The 24378-nt window shown below is 38.0% G+C and overlaps 1 protein-coding gene across 1 annotated transcript in view; it reads left to right on the top strand.

Moving 5' to 3' along the window:
* The window catches only part of CDC5L (cell division cycle 5 like), a 48911-nt gene extending 24757 nt beyond the window's left edge, over positions 1-24154 (top strand). Inside the window, exons 11-16 of the mRNA XM_077764864.1 lie at positions 3373-3537; positions 6617-6697; positions 6994-7236; positions 10046-10243; positions 22762-22974; positions 23720-24154. Coding sequence (XP_077620990.1) covers positions 3373-3537; positions 6617-6697; positions 6994-7236; positions 10046-10243; positions 22762-22974; positions 23720-23824 — 1005 coding nt within the window. The 3' untranslated portion in view covers positions 23825-24154. The remainder of the gene's footprint in view (positions 1-3372; positions 3538-6616; positions 6698-6993; positions 7237-10045; positions 10244-22761; positions 22975-23719) is intronic.
* Positions 24155-24378: the final 224 nt, after the last annotated feature.

Here is a 24378-nt window from a genome sequence, read left to right as displayed (position 1 = left end):
TTCCTACTTCTGTAAAATAAATTTTGAGTTTGGAATGCCTCATAAATTAGATTTTGAGCCTTGATTCCTGTTTGCTCTGTACTTCAAATTTTGTTAAAAAAATGTTTTATTTATTTCTGAGAGAGACAGCATGAGCAGGGGAGGGTCAGAGAGAGAGGGAGACACAGAATCTGAAACAGACTCCAGGCTCTGAGCTAGCTGTCAGCACAAAGCCCGACATGGGTCTCGAACCCACGAACCGTGAAATCATGACTGAGCCAAAGTCGGACGCTCAACCAACTGAGCCACCCAGGTGCCCCTGCTCTGTACTTTTAGAAGAGTGATCTAGATCTCACAGCCAAATTAAGTTGATGTTTATTGCTTATCTTTGTGAAGTTTTCTTTTGTATATTTTGCAAGCTGATACAGACAGCTAATTATAAAAGCCACAGTTTTGTTTCTACCCGTGTTACTGCTTTTATTAAATCACTATCAGGTCTTATGTGATGCTACAGAAAGCAGTGTGATTTTTTTAATGAGTTCCAGTGATACTGGCCTGTTTTTAGTTTACAAATTAATTCTAAACTTCATGTATAGATTTGGTTAGTTTAGAATTTTTTACTAAAAAATTTTTTTAATGTTTATTTTTGAGAGAGAGAGAGAGGGAGATACAGAATCCGAAGTAAGCTTCAGGCTCTGTGCAGATAGCTCAGAGCCTGACGTGGGACTTGAACTCACGAACCATGAGATCATGACCTGAGCCAAAGTTGGATGCTTAACTGACTGAGCCACTCAGGCACCCCGAGTTTAGAATTTTTTTAATGCCCAACTTGATACAAGTAATATCACCTATGGATGACTGCATAACAGCTAAGCAAATGAAGAATCTAATGTGTGCAGAGCGCTGATTTGGAGACTTCAGAGGATCTAAAGTTGAGTAAAAATGTTCTTTGTCTTAAGGAAATTTGCACTCTGGAGAGATGGGCAATACTAAACCAAGTTCACAAGTAATTGTATTAATAAGAACAAAATAAACTTTCTGTGTAAAACCAGCACGCTTGGGGGGCCAAAGAAAGAAAGAATCACATTTGTTGGGTGGGTACTAGGAAAACCTTCGTTAAGGAGGTTTGCTCAGAAGGAGAGCGGGGGCCATCTCAGATGAAGGCCACAATATGAGTAAGCGTGGTGTGTGGTTTAGACAAAGCAGCTCATCTGGTTGGTCGTGACACCTACTATACATGTAATGGAGCTATGGGGAATAAGACTGGAAAGGTCACTGAAGAATAAAACCAAAACGGGAGCCATCACCATCCCAGACTTTAGCCCCTACTACAAAGCTGTAATCATCCAGACAATATGGTATTGGCACAAAAACAGACACATAGACCAATGGAATAGAATTGAGAACTCAGAATTGGACCCAAAAGTATGCAGCCAACTAATTTTTGACAAAGCAGGATAGAGTATCCAATGGAGAAAAGATAGCCTCTTTTTAACAGATATTGCTGGGAGAACTGGACAGCAACATGCAGAAGAATGAAACTAGATCATTTTCTCACACCACACACAAAAATAAACTCAAAATGGATAAAGGACCTGAATGTGAGACAGGAAACCATCAAAGCCCTAGAGGAGAAAGTAGGAAATCATCTCCTTCACCTCAACCGCAGCAACTTCTTACCTGACCCATCCCCAAAGGCAAGGGACTCAAGAGCAAAAATGAACTGTTGGGACATCATCAAGATTAAAAGCTTCTGCACGGCAAAGGAAACAATAAAACTAATAGGCAACCGACGGAATGGGAAAAGGTAGTTGCAAATGACATATCTGATAAAGGGCTAGTATCCAAAATCTATAAGGAACTCCCCAAACTCCACACCCGAAAAACAAACAATCCAGTGAAGAAATGGGCAGAAGACATGAACAGACACTTCTCCAAAGAGGACATCCAGATGGCCAGCAGACACATGAAATGATGCTCAGCATCCCTCCTCATCAGGGAAATACAAATCAAAACCACACTGAGATACCACCTCACACCCGTCAGAGTGGCTAAAATGAGCAAATCAGAGGACTCTAGATGCTGGCGAGGATGTGGAGAAACGGGCAGCCTCCTACACTGTTGGTGGGAATGTACACTGGTGCAGCCTCTCTGGAAAACAGTGTGGAGGTTCCTCAAAAAATTAACAGTAGAACTCCCCTATGACCCAGCAATAGCACTGCTAGGAATTTACCCAAGGGATACAGGAGTGCTGATGCATAGGGGCACATGGACCCCAGTGTTCATAGCAGCACTCTCAACAATAGCCAGATCATGGGAAGAGCCCATCAACGGATGAATGGATCAAGAAGATGTGGTTTATCTATACAATGGAATACTACATGGCAACGAGAAAGAATGAAGTCTGGCCATGTGTAGCAACATGAATGGAACTCGAGGGTGTTACACTGAGCGAAATAAGTCAGGCAGAGAAGGACAGCTATCATATGTTTGCACATATAGGAGGGTTAGGAGGGACTTAACGGAGGACCGTGGGGGAGAAGAAGGGGGGAAATAGTGGGGGAGAGGGAGGGAGGGAAACAATGAGAGGCTCTTGAATGCTGAGAACAAACTGAGGGCTGATGGGTGTGGGGGGGAGTGGAAGGGGGTGATGGCCATGGAGGAGGGCACTTGTTGGGATGAGCACTGGGTGTTATATGGAAACCAACTTGACAATAAACTATTACCAAAAAAAAAAAAAAACTGGAAAAAGCCATGTACTGGGGAAAACTTTGGGTACCAGGCAGTTTCTTGCACAGTGTGGACTGTTTCCTTTGGTCATCATGTGATCTAGTCATTTATTTCCTTCTTTTCCATTTTTTCATTAATTTGTTTTTAAGTAGATTCTATCCTCAGTGTTGGGTGTGAACTCATGGCCCCAAGATCGAGAATTGCATGCTCTACTGACTGAGCCAACCAGGTGCCGCATGATTTAGTAATTTCTATTAAAAATAAATACACATAAAAACTCGGACATATTTTCAGGTTAGATTTTATTAGTCCAGGAACAAATCAACTTTTGAATTTGTTCTTTGCATTTGCTATTAAATTTCAGTATCAGAAATATAGTCCTTAAATGGAAATTCTAAAGGATTTTTTTATGCCCTGTAGAGATTATTCCCGGACCTTCTATTAGAGTCTCCCAGAGTAACTTTATTGATCACAAATTAAAGTTTTTGTCCTTAATTTAGAGAATAAACTGAAATAGAAATCAAACAAAAAACTTAGCACTGAAATTCAGGATCATTTTTCTAGAATTAAAATTAGGCTAATTATTTTTTAGAAACTCTTAAGGATAGAGGTTCAATACATAAGATGTATGAATTGAGAAGGACGAATTTTTTTTTTCTACAGGAAAGAGAATCTCGTGAGCATCTCCGTTTAGGACTCTTGGGCCTCCCTGCCCCTAAGAATGACTTTGAAATTGTTCTGCCAGAAAATGCCGAGAAGGAGCTGGAAGACCGTGAAATAGATGATACTTACATTGAAGATGCTGCTGATGTGGACGCACGAAAGCAGGTGGGTAATTAGAGAGGAAGTACCACATCGCTGGCTGTGTCAGGAGGCTGAAAGAATGAAGAATCGTCATTAAATGTGTCCAGATCACCACTTAAAAGTTTTTTCAATACCTAAAAAAATTACCCTAAGTTACTTAACATTGTTAATAATATATATTCATGTAATTAATAATATACAAGAATATGTTGGTAGGTGGTCTTAAAATGTGTGTGTATATATATGTGTATATACATAGTAATTTAAATACCTCCTGTCAAATTTATTATGCTTCTTTAAAATACACATAGTCTTTTAGACATTGCTTTTCACTGTAGCCAAGAAAAGGTGTTACTGATCAGTCTTAAAAACAAGTGCATATTGAATTGGTTGAGAAAATGATTTTAGGTTAGTGTAAACAAATACAAACGTGGATTTGGAAACGTAGAGTATGTCAGGATATTATTACTAACACCTTATACTGATAATCACTCACACGCACATAACAGCCTGGTGATGTAAGTAGGGATAGGAATTAACCTCATTTTAGAAATAAGGAAACCAGCCCCACTTAGCTAAGTTAACTTTCCCAGCTCTCATATTTGGAAAGTGGTGAATCTTGACCTAAAACTGAGATCATGTGACCCCTTTCAGGAATTCTTACTGTAATCCATTATAGGATGACTTAATTAATTGTTAAATGTTTATTTTGAGAGAGAGCGTGTGCAAGCAGGGGAAGGGCAGAGAGAGAGGGAGAGAGATCACTCCTGATCAGGAGTCAGATGCTTAACCGACTGAGCCACCCAGGCACCCCTAGGGTAATTTTAGAAATTGGATTTCATGGGACTGAAGTGTGAATAGCATCAATGCAAATATATTTCAGGGAGAAATCACACGAATGTACTTTTCAGTTGGTAGTACAAGATAATACTTTATTTTTTAAGTTAACTTATTTTGAGACAGAGAGAGAAAGAGAGAATGAATATGTGAGCAGGGGAAGGGGAGAGATGGGGGGGAGAGGGAGAATCCCAAGCAGGCTCTGCACTGTGAGCATAGAGCCCGATGTAGGGCTTGAACTCATGAACCGCGAGATTGTGACCTGAGATGAAAAGAAGAGTTGGATACTTAACACACTGAACCACCCACGCGCCCCCAAGATAGTACTTTTTATGTTTAGTTCTCTTAGTTTGCTTTACACTTACTCTCAGAAATGTCGTGAAGTTAACCCATATTATTTGTGATTTAAGACTCACGAAACAGTACATGAATTGGCTGGTTTTTTAATTAAGACTCTGTACCTTTCGGAGTGGAAATGAGATTTTTGTTGCAGGAGGAACAATTAAGAGCCCCTCTAAGTTTAAGATTCCAATTTATTATTTATACTATTTAAATTTTATTTTAATTCCAATTTAGTTAACCTATAGTGTGACATTAGTTTCAGGTGTACAATATAGCGATTCAGCACTTCCATACATCACTGAGTGCTCATCATGCCTGGTACATTCCTTAATCCCCATCATCTATCCATCCTCCCACCCACCTCCTGTCTGGTAACCGTCAGTTGTCATAGTTAAGAGTGTGTTTCTTGGTTTCTCTCTCTCTCTCTCTCTCTCTGTTTTTTTCTTCCTTTGCTGGTTTGTTTTGTTTCTTAAGTTCTACATATGAGTGAAATTAGATAGTATTTGTCTTTCTCTTACTGATTGTTTCACTTCGCATTGCTCTCTAGCTCCATCCATGTAGTTGCAAATGGCAAGATTCCATTCCTTTTCATGGCTGAGTAATATTCTTGTGTGTGTATGTGTGTGTGTGTGTGTGTGTGTATTAAGTCTTCATTATCTTTATAGATATATACATATACACAAACATACACACCACATCTTTATCCATTGATCAATCCATGGACACTTGGGCTGCTTCCATAATTTGGCTATTGTAAATAATGCTGCTCTAAACATAAGGGTGCATGTGTCCCTTTGAATTTTTGTATTTTCTGGGTAAATGCCCCATAGTGCGATTACTGGATCATAGGGTAGTTCTCTTTTTAACTTTTTGAGGAATCTCCGTACTGTTTTCCTCAATGGCTGCACCACTGCACCAACAGTGCTCGAGATTCCTTTTTCTTCATATCCTCGCCAATACTTGTTCTTTCTTATGTTGTTGATTTTAGCCATTCTGACAGGTATTAAGTGATATCTCATTGTAGTTTTGATTTGTATTTCCCTGATGATGAGAGATGTTGAGCATCTTTTCATGTGTCTGTTAGCCATCTAGATGTCTTCCTGGAGAAGTGAAGTGTCTGTGTCTTCTCTCCACTTTGTAATTGAATCATTTGTTTTTTCGTGTTGTGTTGTAGAAGTTCTTTATACATTTTAGATACTAACCTTTTCTGGGATATGTTATATGTAAATACCTTCTCTCATTCAGCAGGTTGCCTTTTTATTGGTTATTTTCTTCAGAGTGTTTTTTATTTTGATGCATTTCCCATAGTTTATTTCTGCTCTTCTTTCACTTGCCTCCAGAGACATATCTAGAAAAATGTCACTATAGCTGATGTCAGGGACGTTCCTGCCTGTGCTCTTTTCTAGGATTTTTATTAGAATTCCAATTTAAACAAGAAAAGAATGATTATCGGATGGATGGAGCCCTGTAAACTTGGAGAATGCTCTAGTAGCTGTTGGCACTTCTTAAGTTTGTATTGTAATTTTTTTTTTTTAATGTTTTATTTTTGAGAGAGAGAGAGAGACAGCATGAGCAGGGGAGGGTCAGAGAAAGAAGGAGACACAGAATCCGGAGACAGGCTCCAGGCTCTGAGCTAGCTGTCAGCGCAGAGCCTGATGCGGGGCTCAAACCCACGATCTGTGAGATCATGACCTGAGCCGAAGTCAGACGCCTAACCACCTGAGCCACCCAGGCACCCCACGTTTGTATTGTAATGAGAGAATGAATAGACTGATTTCTGTGGCCTCATATTACCTTTCTAGAAACATACACAGACTTCTACAGCTTTAACTCTTGAATATACATGTTCTTATACATGTTTTCAATTTTATTGAAGTGTGGCAAATATATAGCTATAATAATTGATATAAAAATAATTTTTTAGGCTATACGAGAGGCAGAACGTGTAAAGGAAATGAAGCGGATGCACAAAGCCGTCCAGAAAGATCTGCCAAGACCATCAGAAGTAAGTACTAGAATTTCTGGCTTAGGAAGTTTTAAAAGTTTCTTCTTATGTGATCGATGGATGCTTTTATATCCTTCATTAAGTTGGTAAAACAAAATTTTATCTACTTTCTGGAATATAGTAAAGCAGTTCCCAGATACAGTCTAAAATGTTTTGTTGATACAAATAAGACCTTAGAAGGAAAAAAAAAGAATTTCTTTTGAAAATATAAAACTGCTATTTAATTCATGCTAGAATAAGTAATAGCATCTGTAGTGGAGTGATGTTTGGTAATTGTACTTGTTTTAAAATTTTAGGTAAATGAAACTATTCTAAGACCCTTAAACGTAGAACCACCTCTAACAGATTTACAAAAAAGTGAAGAACTAATCAAAAAAGAAATGATCACAATGCTTCATTATGACCTTCTACATCACCCTTATGAACCATCTGGAAATAAAAAAGGAAAAACTGTAGGATTTGGCACCAATAATTCAGAGCACATTGCCTATCTGGAACATAACCCTTATGAAAAATTCTCCAAAGAAGAGCTGAAAAAGGTATGATTGATTATAAAATATTTATTAAATACTGTGTATCATGGACAAACATTATCTTGTTTTCTCATGCTGATGTTTATAAACAAGTGAATTACATGATTAGGAGATAAATGTTCATAGTATTATGAAGAAGACATACTTAATCACCCCTCCCTTTCCGTTCAGTGGTAGACCTTTTCCAGGTAAATACTGGCTTAGGTGGCAAGGTGTTTTTGTTTCATGGGTGTATGCCTCATGGACAGTTGCTGCAAATTGCCATTTTCTATGTTTAACTCTGCTACTTCTGAGTTGAACTGAATACCTTTAATATTTAAATCTCTTTTATTTAGATTAATATGAAGAAGGAAGCCTGTATTAAAAATATTTCTTTCACTTATTCAGAGAAAGGAAATACTGTGTACTGAATGTTTTCCTCTTACATGATTTCCCACTGTCCTTTTGGATAAGGAAATATAGAAACGTTTTCTTGTATAAAGTCTGTTCTGCCTCTTCCTCTGTATGCATTTGATTATTTCTGCTCTGACAGAGCAAACAGCTGTGGTTGTGAATTAAAATCTGTCCCATGGTCTGAGAACATACAGCTGATGCTGTGGCTGGAAGCTGAGTGGTCATTATCTTTAGTCTCATTTCTTTAGTCCTCAGCCCTGAGGGGCAGTGACGGACTTGTTGATTGAGTGGGCTGTTGCATACTTGGGGAGAAAACACATAAGATTTTTTTTTTTCTGTCTTCTCTCTTACCCTTCTGTCATTTTCTTACTTTCTGTTTTCCTTGTTGCAAAAGTAATATGTGTTTATTGAAGGATTTTTAGAAATTAGAGAAAGGAAGGACGGTTCAGATTAGTATTTAAAGAGTTTGCCCCTGATTTCTGAGTAACCTTGAGTTACTCTTTTAGGAAGTGCGATAGGAAACTAACGTCTGTTGAATGCTTATGCTTGAGGCAGGTACATTTTATTATTGGACTGGGGTTGAGAGTTACACTCTGAACTCCATACTTGACCTGTCTCCTCTTTAAAGTGAAAATAGGGGATGATGGATTTAAGAAATTTACTGTGTATGGAAACCTGAAATAAGGATCATATTGTTGCCTAACAGAAGTTTCTGTAGGGGATAGATTCTAGTAAAACTTTAAAAAATAATAATTGTAGGTAGTGCTTTTGGATTATTGGAAGCCATTACAAAGTAGTTTGAATACTCCTTTTTTTCTTTTTTTACGTTTGTTTATTTTGAGAGAGCGTGAGTAGGGAGGGGCAGAGAGGAGAGAAGGAGAGAGAGAGAGAATCCCAAGCAGGCTCTGCTGTCAGTGCGCAGCCCTATGCGGGGCTTGAATACATGAACCCTGAGTGAGATCGTGACCTGAACTGAAATCAAGAGTCAGATGCTTGACTGACTGAGCCACCCCTACGCCCCTCATTTGTGTTTTGTTTTGTCTTCTTAGTCTAAATATTCTTTCATATTTTATGTTATGTATTTACATTCTTCTCTGTTCCAAAAAGAATTTGAAACAGGATTTACTTAGTAGATTTTCTGTGGACAGTTTAAAAATAGCTTAGTTCTACTCTCTTCTAATAATTATAAGAGCTGAATTTGTAAATTCTTACTGCGTACAGTTTTGGAGTGAAATAGCATTTCTTTTATTGTGAAATGTGGGGTTTTCATTAAGTATGTTAAAATTGGTTTGTTGTTATTTCCCTTCAGAGACATTGTTTAAAAGTATCTGTTCTTTGTCTTCTATAGACATGATTTTCCATTGTTTTAAGTTTTTTGTATTAGATTTTATATGTTTTGATTTTATATAATTTGATCCATGTTTATTTTCTGATGTACTAGAATGATCGAAAGTTTTCTTGAAGGCACAAAACTATAGTTGTCAGTTTTGAGTCATGAAGCAAAGGGCTGGAAAAGTTGGTGTGGTATATGCTCGTGGCATCCTTATGTCTCAGTTTGGGCTATACTGTGTATGTATGTTGTATCACTTAATCCTGATAACAGACATTATCCTCATTTTACAGATGAGAAATGGGCTCAGATGTGTTAAGCAAGTTCAGACAGCTACTTAAATGGTCAAGCTATGACATGTACCCCAGGTCTGTCCAGGTCTGTGTCCCCTCATTCTGTCATCTTAAACTCTCTTAGTAGTAAGTAAAAGCTGGCCTGTGAGCCATTATTATTTGTTCTGTGCCCCCACCTCCTTCTTTGGCAATGTCAGGGGCATCTCTTTAGATGAGAAAAAAGACATGTATCAAAAGAAATGCCTGGTTCCCCTTCACAATCCTGTGAAGTCTGAAGTGTAGGGAGGGATTGGTAGAGTGGAAGGAGCACATCCAAGTGAAGGTCCCCTTTGGCTTGGACATGATCTGTCTTGCCTTTACTAGCGTGAGGTGGTTTGGAACAACTGCTTAATCTTTCTGAGCCTAGTTTCATCATCTTTAATAAGAGGGTCATACCAGCTGTTTTGTAATGTGCTTGTGGTGTTTGGAGATAATGTAGATAAAGTTTTTAAATTGAGTTTTGGGCATAGACTAGATATCCAAGAAATGGTAATTGCTATTGTAATAGAGTGACGGAAAAGATGTTTATATTATTGGTAATCTATGGAAGCCTGACTTTTTAGATCAGCCTGCATTAACTTACTGGATTCTTAATTCATTTTGTTTAGGTATTGTTACCCACCTTCCAAAAAAACAAAAAACAGTCAACTGAAACTCCTTGCTTTACACAAAGAAAGAGGAAAACTGAGCTTTTTAAAGTTCTCCTGTCCCTTGATAATATTCTGGTACCCAGACTTACTGAAATTGTTACCGTACACAGGCCCAGGATGTTCTGGTACAGGAGATGGAAGTGGTAAAGCAAGGTATGAGCCACGGAGAACTCTCAAGTGAAGCTTATAACCAGGTGTGGGAAGAATGCTACAGTCAAGTTTTGTATCTTCCTGGGCAGAGCCGCTACACACGGGCCAACTTAGCCAGCAAAAAGGACAGAATCGAGTCACTTGAAAAGAGGCTTGAGGTTGGTATCCTTTTAAAATTCTAATTTAAATGTACCTTGATTGAAACAATGGACCAAATAATACACTGGAGACAATTTCAGAAAAATCGACCTGAGGTAGTTCTTGCTTTTGCAATTCTTGCTTTTTTTAAAAAAGTCTATTTGTTTTGTTAGTGATGTTAGTTTGATGGGGCTCAAACTCATGGCCCCATGATCAACAGTTGCATACTTTTCTGACAGCCAGCCAGGTGCACCTTGATTTTGCAGTTCTGGAGGGTAAACTGTACTAAAGCGTTTGATCTTCTTTGGCTTTCATTGGTTTTTCAGAATTGCCAGCCTTTATGATAAAGAGTGGTGTCCTTCAGGTTGGCCACAGGTCAGACAGGACCTTTTAAACATGGGAGCAAGGAGACAAGAAGTTAACACTGCTCACTCAAAACAGTGTCCATCAATGCTGGAATAGCCTGTTTCCTGTAAAGAAGGATCTCATTGGTGCCAAGGAGCTTTTTTATCTATAGCCAAGAGAGTACCTTTATGAAACCTTGGTTCCTCCCTGTTCATTCTCTGATTCCTTTGCATTTGTTACAGAGAGAACACTGAGCTGCGTTATCTTTGATAATGGCTTCTCTGATTTTTTTTTCACATCTGAGGAAATGTTGAAAGGTTCTAGACGGGAGTTTCATGGCATATGGTTTCTTGATATAGTCTGCAAGTTTTGAATTCCAGAATCTCTGTAGGCCTTTTGCCAGTAGCATGTAAACTGTGGTTCCTGGACCACTGGGCTTCCTTGTGGATTCTTCAGTGGTGGTCTTCAGGGAGGTTTCTGAGGCCAGGGCAAGGATGGGGATAAAGGGGTACCTCAGGCAAGCACATGCAGAAATGGCCTCAGTTTCCTTCTTTGGGATTACTCATTTCTCTTTGCAGAAAGCACATTGGAAAATACTTTTCTTTAGAGTTAAAATTTTAAAAAATAGTAAATACCACTTGAAGTGGTTGATGTTGTGTGGGTCTAGGGAAATGAACAGGGAAAGGAGTTCTTGTAACATGAAATTATTCTAAGTCTTAATTTTACCTTTAAGACTACAGGTATAGGCACCTAATGGTGAATGAGACTCTTTTATCATTTAGTGGGAAATTAGTTTCTTTTTGAAGTAATTCTCATCTTGGGTGAAATCTTCGCAGCCCAGTTGCTGCTAGTTATTCTGTTGTCCTGCTAACTTCCAGCAGGGTGCACTCTTGCTCTGTGCTTTAGTTTGGGATTTAAAGTCAGGGCAAGGAGAACCTCCGCGGTCACATTTTAAATTACATTTTCTGTTGTGTTGGCTTCGTTTATTTATAAATGGTAGTTAGCAGTGTAATCCTGATCTAAGGTCAGCATTGTAATTGATTAGAAAGCTATTTGGAAAGCTTTCTTGTAACCTTTATATATAAATACTTTGGTCTCTCACTTAGTTTGAAAATCTTCATATTTGAGGTGGGTAAGCTTTTTCTGCCCCACGTGGTAAGGACATTTTGTGCTCTTTAAAATATAAAAAAAGTTTTTTTCCCTAACTCTCATTTACTTTGTTGAGGCACTAACTTTCATGACAGCAAATAAATGTGTCACGAAGTGAGTGGTGCCATAAAGTACAGTAATTTTTATTTTTATGTTGAATTGGTCTTGTGAGTTTTGAAGGGAAAAATACAGAAAGAACCACTGCTGTTCTTTTGGAGATTTATTTGGGTCGTTTATGAGCAACCATTAAAAACATGTGGTTCTCTTTGTTCAGTTCAGTACCAGGAACTGAAATCTTCCGTTGAACTATTTTTGTTGAAGGATTGGTGATTTTGGAAGAATATTCATAAAACAGTCTGAAGTGATTTTTCTTTTCTTGACTTCTGGATAACTTACTCTATTGTTTACCCAGCTAGTTACTTTTAAAGAATATGTAATCAAATCCTTTAATTTAGTAAACTACACTTATTTCAAATGAAAGTTCATTAAATCTTTAAAAAGAAGAAAAGAGACTCAAAAACCCAAATAAACAAATACCCCATTTTATTTGTATCCATCCCTAATTCAGAACTAGGTTTGTGTTAGCTTATTTTAGTTTTTGAAGACACAATTCTACTGGTTTGAAATACATAAATATTTTATTTCAATTGTGGTAATTCTTTCATCATTTCAGTTGATTGCTAAATTATAAACATTATTCAAAGTTTGTTGTGGGGAAGGAACTCCAGTTGTATTATATAAACTAAATGCTATACTTAAATTATTCTTTCCACTCTTAGGTTCAGGGAGATATGCTTTTCTGTGCAAGCACAGTACACCCTGGCTGCCAGTATGTTTGAGTCTTGCTGCCATGAATTTGGGAACAGTGACTCTAAATTATGGGCCTATCACAGTGTATCAAGCCAGATGAAATCCAGCTTTGTCGTGGTTGGTGTCTCCTAAATGGATTAAAAATATGCCCTGAGGTTTATATTGGAGCTGGGTCTTTGAGCCATTACTCATGATTAGTATTTGAAATGTAGAGTTTAAATGAAAACCCTTGAGATACTCACTTAAAACTAATAGAACCATCTCAGGTTTTATGTAGAATGTGGTGGGTGGTGTAAGGAGTCTGTTAAATAAATGGAATCAGAATGTAGTCCCAGGTCAGAAGTAAGTGGGAGAGACTTCTGAATTGTAACCAAGTTCATGTGTTCTTTTCTGCTTTGGCAGCAGGATTAATTTTAGAACTGTGCCATACATTTGTGGGTAAAACAAGGCAACAGCAAACAGAAATGATCGCTAATATCAGAAAAGGAAAAGTTAGAAAGCATAGCATGTCGAGGCTATTTAAATCCCTTCTGAAGGTATTATGGGTGTGTGGTAGGAGAGCAGAGCAATGGCTGTCTGTAGTGGTGCCCCAGATTTAAAAAGAAATGGTTAATTTCTGTTCACTGCTGTTTATTTTTAAAGAGGGATGCCTAAAATAATAGGTCAGTTTTTACCAAATGGTAAAAAATAAAAAGGATTTATTGTACTTGATGTGATCGTGTGTTCAGTGACTAGTACTGAGCATCTAATGTGCGCCTGCCCTTGTTCCAGCCCCTGGGAATATCACAGAAACAAAGTGGACAAGCTCCATGCTCTCGTGGACTTCAGTTATCTGGAAAATGCTTCATGTGCAGGAGAACCTCATTTTCTGATGATGCCAGATAAATGAGTCATTACTGGATTTGGGAAGTGCAAATAGAATTTGAAGTGTTCTAATTTGTTTCCACTTGAAGTGGAAATAGGAAATCATCTGAAGACATAATTATTTTGAGTGAAATAATTTCCAGTAGGTGCAAAAGTGAAATGAGAAGTCTGAATTTAGGCCTGCTATTAAATTTAATAGTATTTGAAATAGTATCTAAACTGCTGTGTTGAGGAAGTTTGGCTGAAAAGTAGATTTTGTCATGTTAGCTATAAAAATGGAAAGGCTTTCCTTAGAGGTAGAAACTAGGTCCAGAAGTAATACTTCTCTCTGTATTTTACTGGCACAGTCACCTCAGTCAAGAAATATTATGTAACATCGACTTCTTGGAAATAAAGTAACTTAAAACACACAAGATAACACATCTTTCCCGGTGCACTTGTGGAGTTCTTATGAGTACCCCTGACTTGACTGAGTGGTTATATTTCAGCAAAATTGGCTGTACAATGGGTCCTATTTTCTCAGTGATTTTCTTTATAAAGTCAGATATTTTTACATAGGAAAAAATTCCCTTAATACTGTAAAGAGTGAAAGTTGATGGTAAGGATCAAGTTGTTGGGCAAATCTGGTTGGAGGACTGTTATGTTGAAGTAACTCGGCAGGTTTATGTTCTCTTGTGCGTGTGTGGAGGGGGGAGGGGTGACATGGACACAGGAGAGAAGTTTCTAGTACTTTGGAATGCTCCCTTTCTCAAATTCTGCTCTTTGCTTTGACCCTTAAAGGCACTGACAGATTTCTTGCTTGTTTCTATCAAGAACTCCAGAGCTGGGGCGCCTGGGTGGCTTAGTCGGTTAAGTGTCCGACTTTCCCTTAGGTCATGATCTCGCGGTTCGTGAGTTCGAGCCCCGTGTCAGGCTCTGTGCTGACTGCCATCTCAGAGCCTGGAGCCTATTTCAGAGTCTGTATCTCCCTCTCTCTCTGACCCTCCCCTGCTCATGCTGTCTCTCTCTCTCTCCTAGAAATAAATAAAAATATTAAAAAAAAAAAACAAAACTCCAGAGCTGATCTCCTTGGTACAGTCGTGTTCCTTCTGTTAGGCGTCAACATTGAGTTGATTTTCTTTCATGCAGTTGATGTATTTCATTTCCTAACTCGTGCAGACGTACAGTACTCTTGGTATTGCTTTGTTGGTATTACTGTTCCAACAGTTCTTGGAAAGGTTTTTGGTAAGGTGTTTTGCCTTACTGCTTAGCTTGCTTTACAGGGATGTAGTCTGGTGGATGCTGACTCTGATACATGCTAGCCATAATCACGCACTTGGACCTGCATCTCATTGGGGTAGAGAAGGTTCACTGATACAGTTTAATGCTAGTGAGTAGTGTAGAGATGAAAGGAAAGGCTCTGATGGGCTCGTGTTGTTTGCAAACATTTCGGTGGCTGAACCGCATCGTTACTACTATAGGATCGTATTGCTAAATGATGGACTAGGAAGTGGAGCTGCCATCTACTCTGTATTTATTTTGGGTATCCTTAAACCTGTTTTTCCAGTGGTATAAAGTTATATTCTGGGCCTCCAAGCAAGAGTTTCACTGAGGGATGCTCTTAATGTTTCTGAACCTCACTGTAACAGACTTTAACTGAAGACAGTATTGGAGACCCAAGGATAATGTGTTTATTTTGGAATTACTTAAGCTTAGTAACCTTAACAAACTTAGTGAGTTTGAAAGTAACAATTACACTTTTATAAGTCCCATACAGCCCCCTTTTGTAATGACCCGAGGAAACACTTATGGTTCCACTGATTCATCTCCTGGGGACCATCAGTTTTCCATTGGTCTCTGGCCAGTCTTTTTTAGACAGTTTCTCTTCTATGCATTTAAAAAATAACATTTTTAGGCGTTTTTCTAAAAATAATACCTGTACTTTGTAGAAAATTTAAAAAGAAATTAAAAAACAATTTGAAAAGAAGCCTACCGTCCAGACATAATTGCCTTATACATTTTGAGGGATATGTATATGTGTGTGTATATATTAATGTGTGTGTGGAGGAGGAAGATGTTTAGAACTGAATTGGAATCACCATGTACTACTTTGTTAATTTAATAATATATAGTAAGTATCATTTAAAAAAAACCTGGTCACTTGCGCTCATAAAGTTGTGGCAAAGATCTGGTTTGGTGAAATCCCCAATTATGCTAGTTATATTCTGCCCAACTTCTTGAGAAGTTGTTAAATAACCTTTTTCCCCCTGTAAAATTTTTCTGAGAAATGTTTGTGATCTTATAATTTTATAGTTTAAGAGTAAAAGAATTAGGAATTGAACAGTATAAGCTGAGGAAGGTCAAAGCTTTTCTCAGGAGTCAAATAAAATTCTTGTAGGTTAATGTCTCAGTCAGGGAAATAGTGATGGGCAGATCCATTAATTAAGATCTTGTTTACATGTGTCTAGAATAACTTGTTTTTCAGGGAACTGTCTGATGGCATTAAGCCATTTAGTCCCACAGCTTGAATTTCTTCAGGCATGTTTGCATTTCAGGGGCTGAGGCAGAGAAGACGTTCCGTTTATTAGTGGTGTGGCCTAGTGCGTTGAACTTTTAGGTAGGACATACTTCACAGCTTCATCACTTAGTGGCTGTGTGGCCTAGGGCAAGTTAACTTAACCTCTCTGAGCCTCGTATTTCCTTAGTTACCTGTAAAATTAGGATGGGTAATAGTTTTTATCTCATGGAACTGAGAGTTGAGATTAAGATTAAATGAGATACTGGTTGTGCCTAGCAAATAGCAAGTTTTAGTGAATGGGAAATCTGTCCTAGATCTCTTCAGGTCTGTTAACCATGTTAGTGTTGTCTAAATTGGATTAAACTTGGTTTGATACTTTCACATATCAAGAAGTAACTGTTACCTTGAACAGCAGGGTGCCTGAGTTTTTATTCTAAAAGTTTGATGACTGTCTGAAATTTGAGACATGGGTTGATTTTCGCAGAGAGATTGAGTGAGACTTAAGGTTCAGATTTTGGTTAGTATGAATGGATTTTAACATAACTGTGGATTTTAATTTAACATTTCATATATACATTCTGGTGTGCTAAAATCGTTGACATACTTGTGAATTTTGATGTCTCTTATATTTCATTGTATTGATGTTTCATGGTTTGTGGTATACAGTCTTAACAAAATAGCTTCTGCAGTAGTTCTTGAATTTGAATTTTATAAAACCTTTTATTATGGGAGTTTTCAAATATACCCTAAAGTGGATTAGTTTAATGAGTCCTCAAGTGTTATCATCCAGCTCTATCAACTCAAAGCCACTCTTGTTTTCATATGTTAGTCTCCCTTCCCCATTATTTTGAATCAGATTCCAGACATTGTATTATAAAAGAGTTATGGTACATGAAATTTGTCAGCTTGGTGTCCCTACACATTTACATGTAGATACATTCTCATTCATCTCTTTTGAATTGAATCTTACTCTTTCATTTTGGACGTAGTCAGCTTTAATTATATCAAGTGTTGCCTACTTTAATTTCCTAATGGTGAATTTTATTTAAGGTTATTAGAAATTTTGTGTTGATACATATTTAAAGCATAAACTTCCATTATAACCCTATTTGATAGATTTGTCTGGTGACAGGTTAACAAAGTATTTAATCCTGTCTCCACTACTGTCTCTGTTGATATTTGTGTGTGAGAGAGAGGGAGAGCGAGAGCGTGAGTGCCCACATGAGCAGGGGAGGGACAGAGAGGGGGACAGAGGATCTGGAGTGGGCTCTGCACTGACAGCAGCAAGCCACATGTGGGGCTTGAACTCACGAACCATGAGATCAGGACATGCACTGAAGCCAGATGCTCAGCTGACAGAGCCACCCAGATAATCCTCTGTTAGATGTTTTAAGAATAATTTTAAGAATAATTTAAGTACAGATAAGGATTTTAAAATTTTTTTTGAGAACTTCTTGTAAGTCAGCTCTAATGTACCATCCAAGCTCCTTAAGCCAGTATTGTTTTGTTTACAATAAGTCGTCCTTCAGGAAGGGCAGTTGCTAATACTTAATATATATATTTTCTTAAAAATATTTTTTTTGCATTGATTTATTTTTGAGAGACAGTGAGTGGATGAGGGGCAGAGGGAGAGGGAGACACAGAATCTGAAGCAGGCTCCAGGCTCTGAGCTGTCAGCACAGAGCCCTATGCGGGGCTTGAACCCATGGACTGTGAGATCATGACCTGAGCTGAAGTCAGATGCCTAACTGACTGAGCCACCCAGGCTCCCCTACTTTTTTAAAAAAGGTTTAGAAACTTGATTTTGATCAAATCAGAGCCTGGTTTTTCCTGATTTTTTGTATTTTAAAATCTTACTTTTTAAAATTTTTTTTTTTTTTAATTTTAGAGAGAGTGAGCAAGTGTGGGAGGGGGCAGAGGGAGAGAGAGAGAGAATATTAAGTAATGAGGCTAGATGCAGGGCTTGATCCCACAGCCCTTGGATCCCTTGGATCATGACCTGAACCTAAATCAAGAGTTGGACGGTCAATCGACTAAGTCACCCAGGTACCCCTGATTTTTCGTATTTTAAACTGTAAGGTGTGGTGTATGAGTGGGGAGGGGGGTTGGACTAATTTGCATATGCATTTCATGCTTGGGATTTCTTAGCTAGAAAAAGGCCAGTCTTCATTTGTTAGTTTTTTCCCTCCTACAGCACGTCATAGGTTGAACATTTTACAAAGTGTATAGATATTTTCCTTCACATTTTAATGATGAGATGATAGATGTAAGGTAACTGAGCTTAAAATGAGTATTAAAAGCTGCATTTAATTTCTTATTTATATTTTTAGTGACTAAATTTATATAGTTATTTGACCAAATTAATTTTTTCCTGTGCTTAATTTTTTTTGGTATCATTTATTTCCATTTTTGCTTGGAATCTTAGCACAGTATTCAAGCCAGAAGATTTTATATGAAGCTTGAGCTAAATTAACTAAAATTGTTGGCATGAAATGGAAGCTAACAACTTAGTAGTTTTAAAATCTTTGTTAGTTTGGGAAGCAAACTATCAAAAATCTTGACTCAGCTGTACGAGGCAAGGTAATCCTCAGATACAAGGTACCAGTCATAGTAAATGTGCCTTGATGACTAATTACACACTGTTGGAATATAAGTATTATGCTGTTGCACCAAATTGGAAATTGAATATCCATGGAGTGCAGTGTATAGCTAAGTGGATTATCTTGACCAGTGAAAATGAAAATTTGTTATGTCTGTTTTTTAAAATGTGCTATATGTATTAATTTGAAATTCTGTGCTGGTAAGGTTTTTTGGAATGTCTGTTTGAATCCACTGGGGTTAGACTATTTTAGGACATGCTGAATTATATTTAAGGAACTGCATGCAACTCCTCAATTTAGTTGTTCAGTTATTATTATTGGGAGTGAGGACTTTTTGGTGGGTCTAGTTCAGTTGAAACAGCTGATATCCATCTTCTGTAATGACAGTGGGTGAAACAGATTCTCTGTCCTGATTGTCCAGTAGAATCATTTGGGGGCTTTAAAAATACCAAGGTCTGAGACCATTTAAATAAGGGTCTCTGGGTTTAGGGCACTGGCACTGGTGGATTTTTAAAGTTCTATAGGTAATTCTAAAGTTTAGCTGGGATTGAAAACCATTGGCTTGAGAAGATGTGTTTCAGTATGTGTCTCTTCAAGAAGGAACAGCTATTTTTCCTTGTTTTATTTCCAGCAAGGATTCCAAGTCATTTTTAAAATTAAAATTGGAATTTTAAAGAAGGTTTTAAAGCCTCATCATTAGTTCCTTGTTCCATTAGAAAGGAGAGCAAAATGTTAAACTCTTAGTGCATATGAAATAATTGTAATTAGAGCTCCCATTTGTTAACTGCTTACTCTGTGCCAGTCACTGGGTGGCTAAGGTCTTTTACCGTAAAAGTACATTATCTTATTTAAGCTTCATAATAACTTAGCAGTGATTGCCATTTCACTGATGGAGAAATGGAGGCAGGTTAAATAACTTGCATCAACTGCAGAACAGTTGGGTGCGGCTGTGCTGCGAGGGAAGAGACTCACACCCCTACTAACCTGTGCTGCCTCGACTTCACACAGTGTTTCCTTTGAAGACCTACACTGCCATGGGACTCCTTTTGATTTGTTATCTCTTAGAGGAAGGTGGCTTCTTTATAGAGGACATTGTTTATTCTTGGATTAGTCTTCAAATGAATTGCAGAGGAATAAAAGCTTATTAACTTTTATAAAATCCTGAAGATATAAATGTTTTTTAAAAAGCTGTATTTTAATTTTAGATCCATCTCACATTTTAAGGCAAGGCATGTACATGCAGCATGTTCCTTCTTCCCCACCCCACAGGTTTATTTTTACTTGACTTTGACTTTTAATAAACTAAGCTGGAGATGGATAGGTATGAAGTGTTACTTTTGCAGTAAAAGTAACTTAAATGTTAATAACCTTAGTGACTGGGGCACCTTCCTGATAACATAAATGGTCAATTTACGCTTATTTTCTATTGTATACATATTATGCACTGTATTCCTACAGTAAAGTAAGCTAGAGAAAAGAACATGTTATTAAAATTATAAGAGCAAATACATTTATAGTACTGTAGAAAATCCATGTAAGAGGACCCGGGCGGTTCAAACGTGTGTTGTTCAAGTCTCAACTGTACTTTGTGTTTTGAGGAGTCTTTTGGTTTTGTTTTGTTATTTATTTATTATCTACTTACTTATTTTGAGGGAGAGAGGGAGGGAGGGGCAGAGAGAGAGAGAGAGAGAGAGAGTCCCAAGCAGGCTCTGCACTGTCAGCGAGATGATTGATGAGGGGGCTCGAACTCATGGAACCGTGAGATCATGACCTGAGGCGAAACCAAGAGTTGGATGCTTACCCAGCTGAGCCACCCAGGCACCCCTAGGAACATTTTCATTTTTTGGTGTTCTTATATATTCTAACCATAAAGTATTGCAAAGTTTTTAAATCGGATGTTAGGCGTTGAAGTGGATGTTTCAGAGTTATTTTGGAAAACTGTATGTTTGTTTTGGTGACTAGATTTCTAAATACTTTTTTTTTTTTTTTTTTTTTAAATATTTTTATTTATTTCTAGGAGAGAGAGAGACAGCGTGAGCAGGGGAGGGTCAGAGAGAGAGGGAGTCACAGACCGAAACAGGCTCCAGGCTCTGAGCTGGCAGTCAGCACAGAGCCCGACGCGGGGCTCGAACCCACGAACCGCGAGATCATGACCTAAGCGAAAGTCGGACGCTTAACCGACTAAGCCACCCAGGCGCCCCTAGATTTCTAAATACTTTAATAAAACATCGTATGTACAGTTTTTCCTATCATTGATTTTGCATTTGACATTTATCCATGGTACCATTTCTGTTTATCTTTATCCCTATTTATCCCACATTTGGTATCTTAGAAAAAAAAGTATTGGGGCTCCTGGGTGGCTCAGTTGGTTGAGTGTCCGACTTCGGCTCAGGTCATGATCTCACAGTTCGTGGGTTCAAGCCCTGCGTCGAGCTCTTTGCTGATGGCTAGTTCAGAGCCTGGAGCCTTTTTCAGATTCTGTGTCTCCCTCTCTCTCTGACCCTCCCCTGCTCACGCTGTCTCTCTCTCTCTCTCCCAGAAATAAAAAAAAAAAAAGTATTTACATTGTCACATGGTCTTCCTTGTTTATAGTTACATTGTTGTGAATTATGGATTATCATTTAGGTGTACAGTTATCTTGAAACTACTTAGTTTTGGAGTCACTTGATGAAATCCCCTTGAGGGAGAGTGGGAGAGAGTGGATAGAGGCCAAGTAAGGGGAAGGAGGGAGCGAGGGAGGAAAGGAAGATAGACGGATAAGAAACTAACACAATTTAATACTTACTCTTAAGGCTTTGAGCACACAGTTGTGTTGTATGTGCATTTGCGTATCACTTTAAAATATGAAATGGTTCTATATGGGACGTAGAATATATACCTAGTGTAGGTGTCACGTGAATGGGATTCTGCATTACACACCTTTTCCCTTCTCATCCGTCTCTCCTTGGACTCTCTCTCTCTCTCTCAACTGGGGCCTTCTGTGTCCTGCATCAGCTCTAGAATTTTGTTGATATCTTGCTTTTGCTAGTTGTCCCTTCTGTTCTTTCATGAGTTTATATATTTTGAATTCTTTCCCCCTAATTTTAGAATGAGCTGAGGAGGCAGCCCATCAGTGCCCAGTATACATATTTAATAAGAAAACTACCAGCTCTCAGTTTTATGGTGTCTTTTCACTTTACAAAAACTAAAGATTTTTTTCGTTGCCAAATGTGAAATTGTTTTTCCCTTATGGGTTTTATGCCAAGTTTAGAATTATAACATTATAAAAATAACCAGTAGTTTTATAGTTTGAGGGGGTTACAGTTTGATTACAACTATGGTGCATTAATTGGACATTATTCAGTTATTAATAATATACTGGATGTATAATATAGAAGTGCATTTTCTCTACTTTTATTGAGAAATAATTGACATTCATCATAATATCAGCTTAAGACTTCAGGATGATGGTTTGACTTACATATACTGTGAAATGATTATCACAGTAGACTCAGTTAACATCTCTCATCTCATGTAGATAAAATATAAAGAAAAGGAAGAAAAAAGAGAAGGGAAGAAAAATGTTTTCTCTTGTGATCTTCAGATTTACTCTTGTAACAACTTCCCTGTATATCATACAGGGGTGTTAGCTGTGGCCATTGTGTTAGATCACAGTGCATTTTGGGGATGAAGATGGTGAAGCTGGGTCTCTGCCAGTCCCCAAATCAGTGTAGATTAATGATAGCAGAAGTTATTTTCAGAAGTACAGATTAGTTTTTCTTACACTCTGAAATTCAAACCTGCTTTGAAATTGAATTATGGCTGAGGTGAGGTTATTATAAATAGATTATTTGGGGAATGGCTGGGTGGCTTAGTCGGCTAAGTGGCCGACTTCAGCTCAGGTCATGATCTCACAGTTCGTGGGTTCAAGCCCCACATCTGGCTCTGTGATGACAGCTTAGAGCCTGGAGCCTGCTTCGGATTCTGTGTCTTCCTCTCTCTCCCTGACCCTCCCCCGCTCACATTTTGTCACTCTCTCAAAAATAAACAAACATTAAAAAAATTTTTAAAAAAAGATTATTTGGGAATGAACTGTACAATCCTTCTAGTGCAAGACAAATCCTTCTTAGGCCAAATTTTGTGTTATGGTAGCTAACGTATGAGGAATTCTAATGTACCTTGGCTTTGAGGAGGTAGAGGAGCCAATAATGCCTTTATTTGTTATTTAGCCTGCTTTTCTCATGTCTGCTGATGTGATCTTCCCCTTCCCTCTCCCTGCCCCCTCCCCCCCCAGATAAACAGGGGTCACATGACCACCGAAGCCAAGAGAGCTGCAAAGATGGAAAAGAAGATGAAAATTTTGCTTGGGGGTTACCAGTCTCGTGCTATGGGGCTCATGAAACAGTTGAATGACTTATGGGACCAAATTGAGCAGGCTTACTTGGAGTTACGCACTTTTGAAGAACTCAAGAAGCATGAGGATTCTGCTATTCCCCGGAGGCTAGAGGTAACATCATTACTTTGCAGCATTGCTTGAGAAGAGAACTGCAAAAAATTACCAGGGGTTTCCTGTTTTTTCTTTTTCCTGTGCAGATTTATTTCTGAAGCTGATACTGTCTGGCTTTTTTTCAGTGAGAGCCTGGAGTTTTTTGACTTTCTTACCTAGAATTGTCTGTGTATAGATGGATAGACCAGTCCAGTGGTGGATACAGTGGCTTTTCTTTTACTGATTTTCTGGTTTGTATATAGATACACTGTGAAATAGAATAAGTAACCATTGTGATTTGTCCCCCTGAAACTTAATTGCATCTCATTCTTACAGCTCTTTGAGGTACATACAGCCATTGTCTCTTTTGTAATTTAGGACACTGGGAATATAGCTGGTCATTGCATGAAATTGCTGTGGCCAGATTTGGCTTAACTTGATTTTTGAAGTGTGCGTGATAGTCCCTGCCTGGATACGGGGCTTGTTGAGGTGCATTTGTGGGTACTGATAGAGCAGCAGCGGCTTGTGTAGTTGAGATAGCAGAGATTCCCCAACACGATGGCAGTCATATGACCAAAGAACGGTTGCTGTACTGGCTTTATAGCATAAGTAGTTGTTCTTTCTTGTTTCCCTGGGGAATACTTCTCTCTTAAGAATCATGACTGAATTTTGCTGTTCATAAGATGATAAAGTACCATAAGATATTGTTCATTTTCAGTGTGTGCTTACATGTGAAATAATTATTTAATATTTTTATCTCTTCAAGTGTCTAAAAGAAGATGTTCAGCGACAACAGGAAAGAGAGAAAGAACTTCAGCATAGATATGCCGATCTGCTGCTGGAGAAAGAGGGTTTAAAGTCCAAATTCTGAAGCATAGTTTATATTCTGTCACAGGATGAATTAATTGCTGGTTTTCATACTCTGGAAGGCTGAAACTGATGATTATCTTCATTGACAAATTTGCCCACAATCTGTGGTTTTTGAGTTGTTTACTTTAAATGATATCGATCTTACACAGTCTATGTATAAAGACTTTAACTCCACAAGACGTTTTAGGGTTTAAATTATTAAGACGATCATTCTTTTAGCAGTGTCATATTCGCAAAAATTTTTTAGTTTTGGCCTTTAATTTTAAAAGCCTGATTTTAAAGTGCTGCCTGTGAGTAAACTCTTGAATAAAAACAAAATATAAAAAATTGAGAGTGTAGCCTTTTGTTTGAAGTAATTAGATACTTAGAGTGCCCACAAACCAGCAAGTATGTAGTCTGTGTCATATTTAATGAGTTGACTCTGGGGTAATCAGGATGGCGATCCAGTATCTTAATTCTTAAGAGGCAGTCCTTTTGTGGCCTCGTTAGGTTCAGCACAGAGTGCTCATTTCTCTGTACACTGACAGGGTGGATTAACATTTTAATACCTCAGAT

Source organism: Crocuta crocuta, unplaced genomic scaffold (genome assembly GCF_008692635.1).
Source record: "Crocuta crocuta isolate KB4526 unplaced genomic scaffold, BGI_CrCroc_1.0 scaffold44, whole genome shotgun sequence".
In the NCBI taxonomy this organism is placed as follows: Eukaryota; Metazoa; Chordata; class Mammalia; order Carnivora; family Hyaenidae; genus Crocuta; species Crocuta crocuta.
The sequence above is the reverse complement of the archived record's forward strand: the minus strand, read 5'-3'. Positions and strand labels throughout refer to the sequence as shown.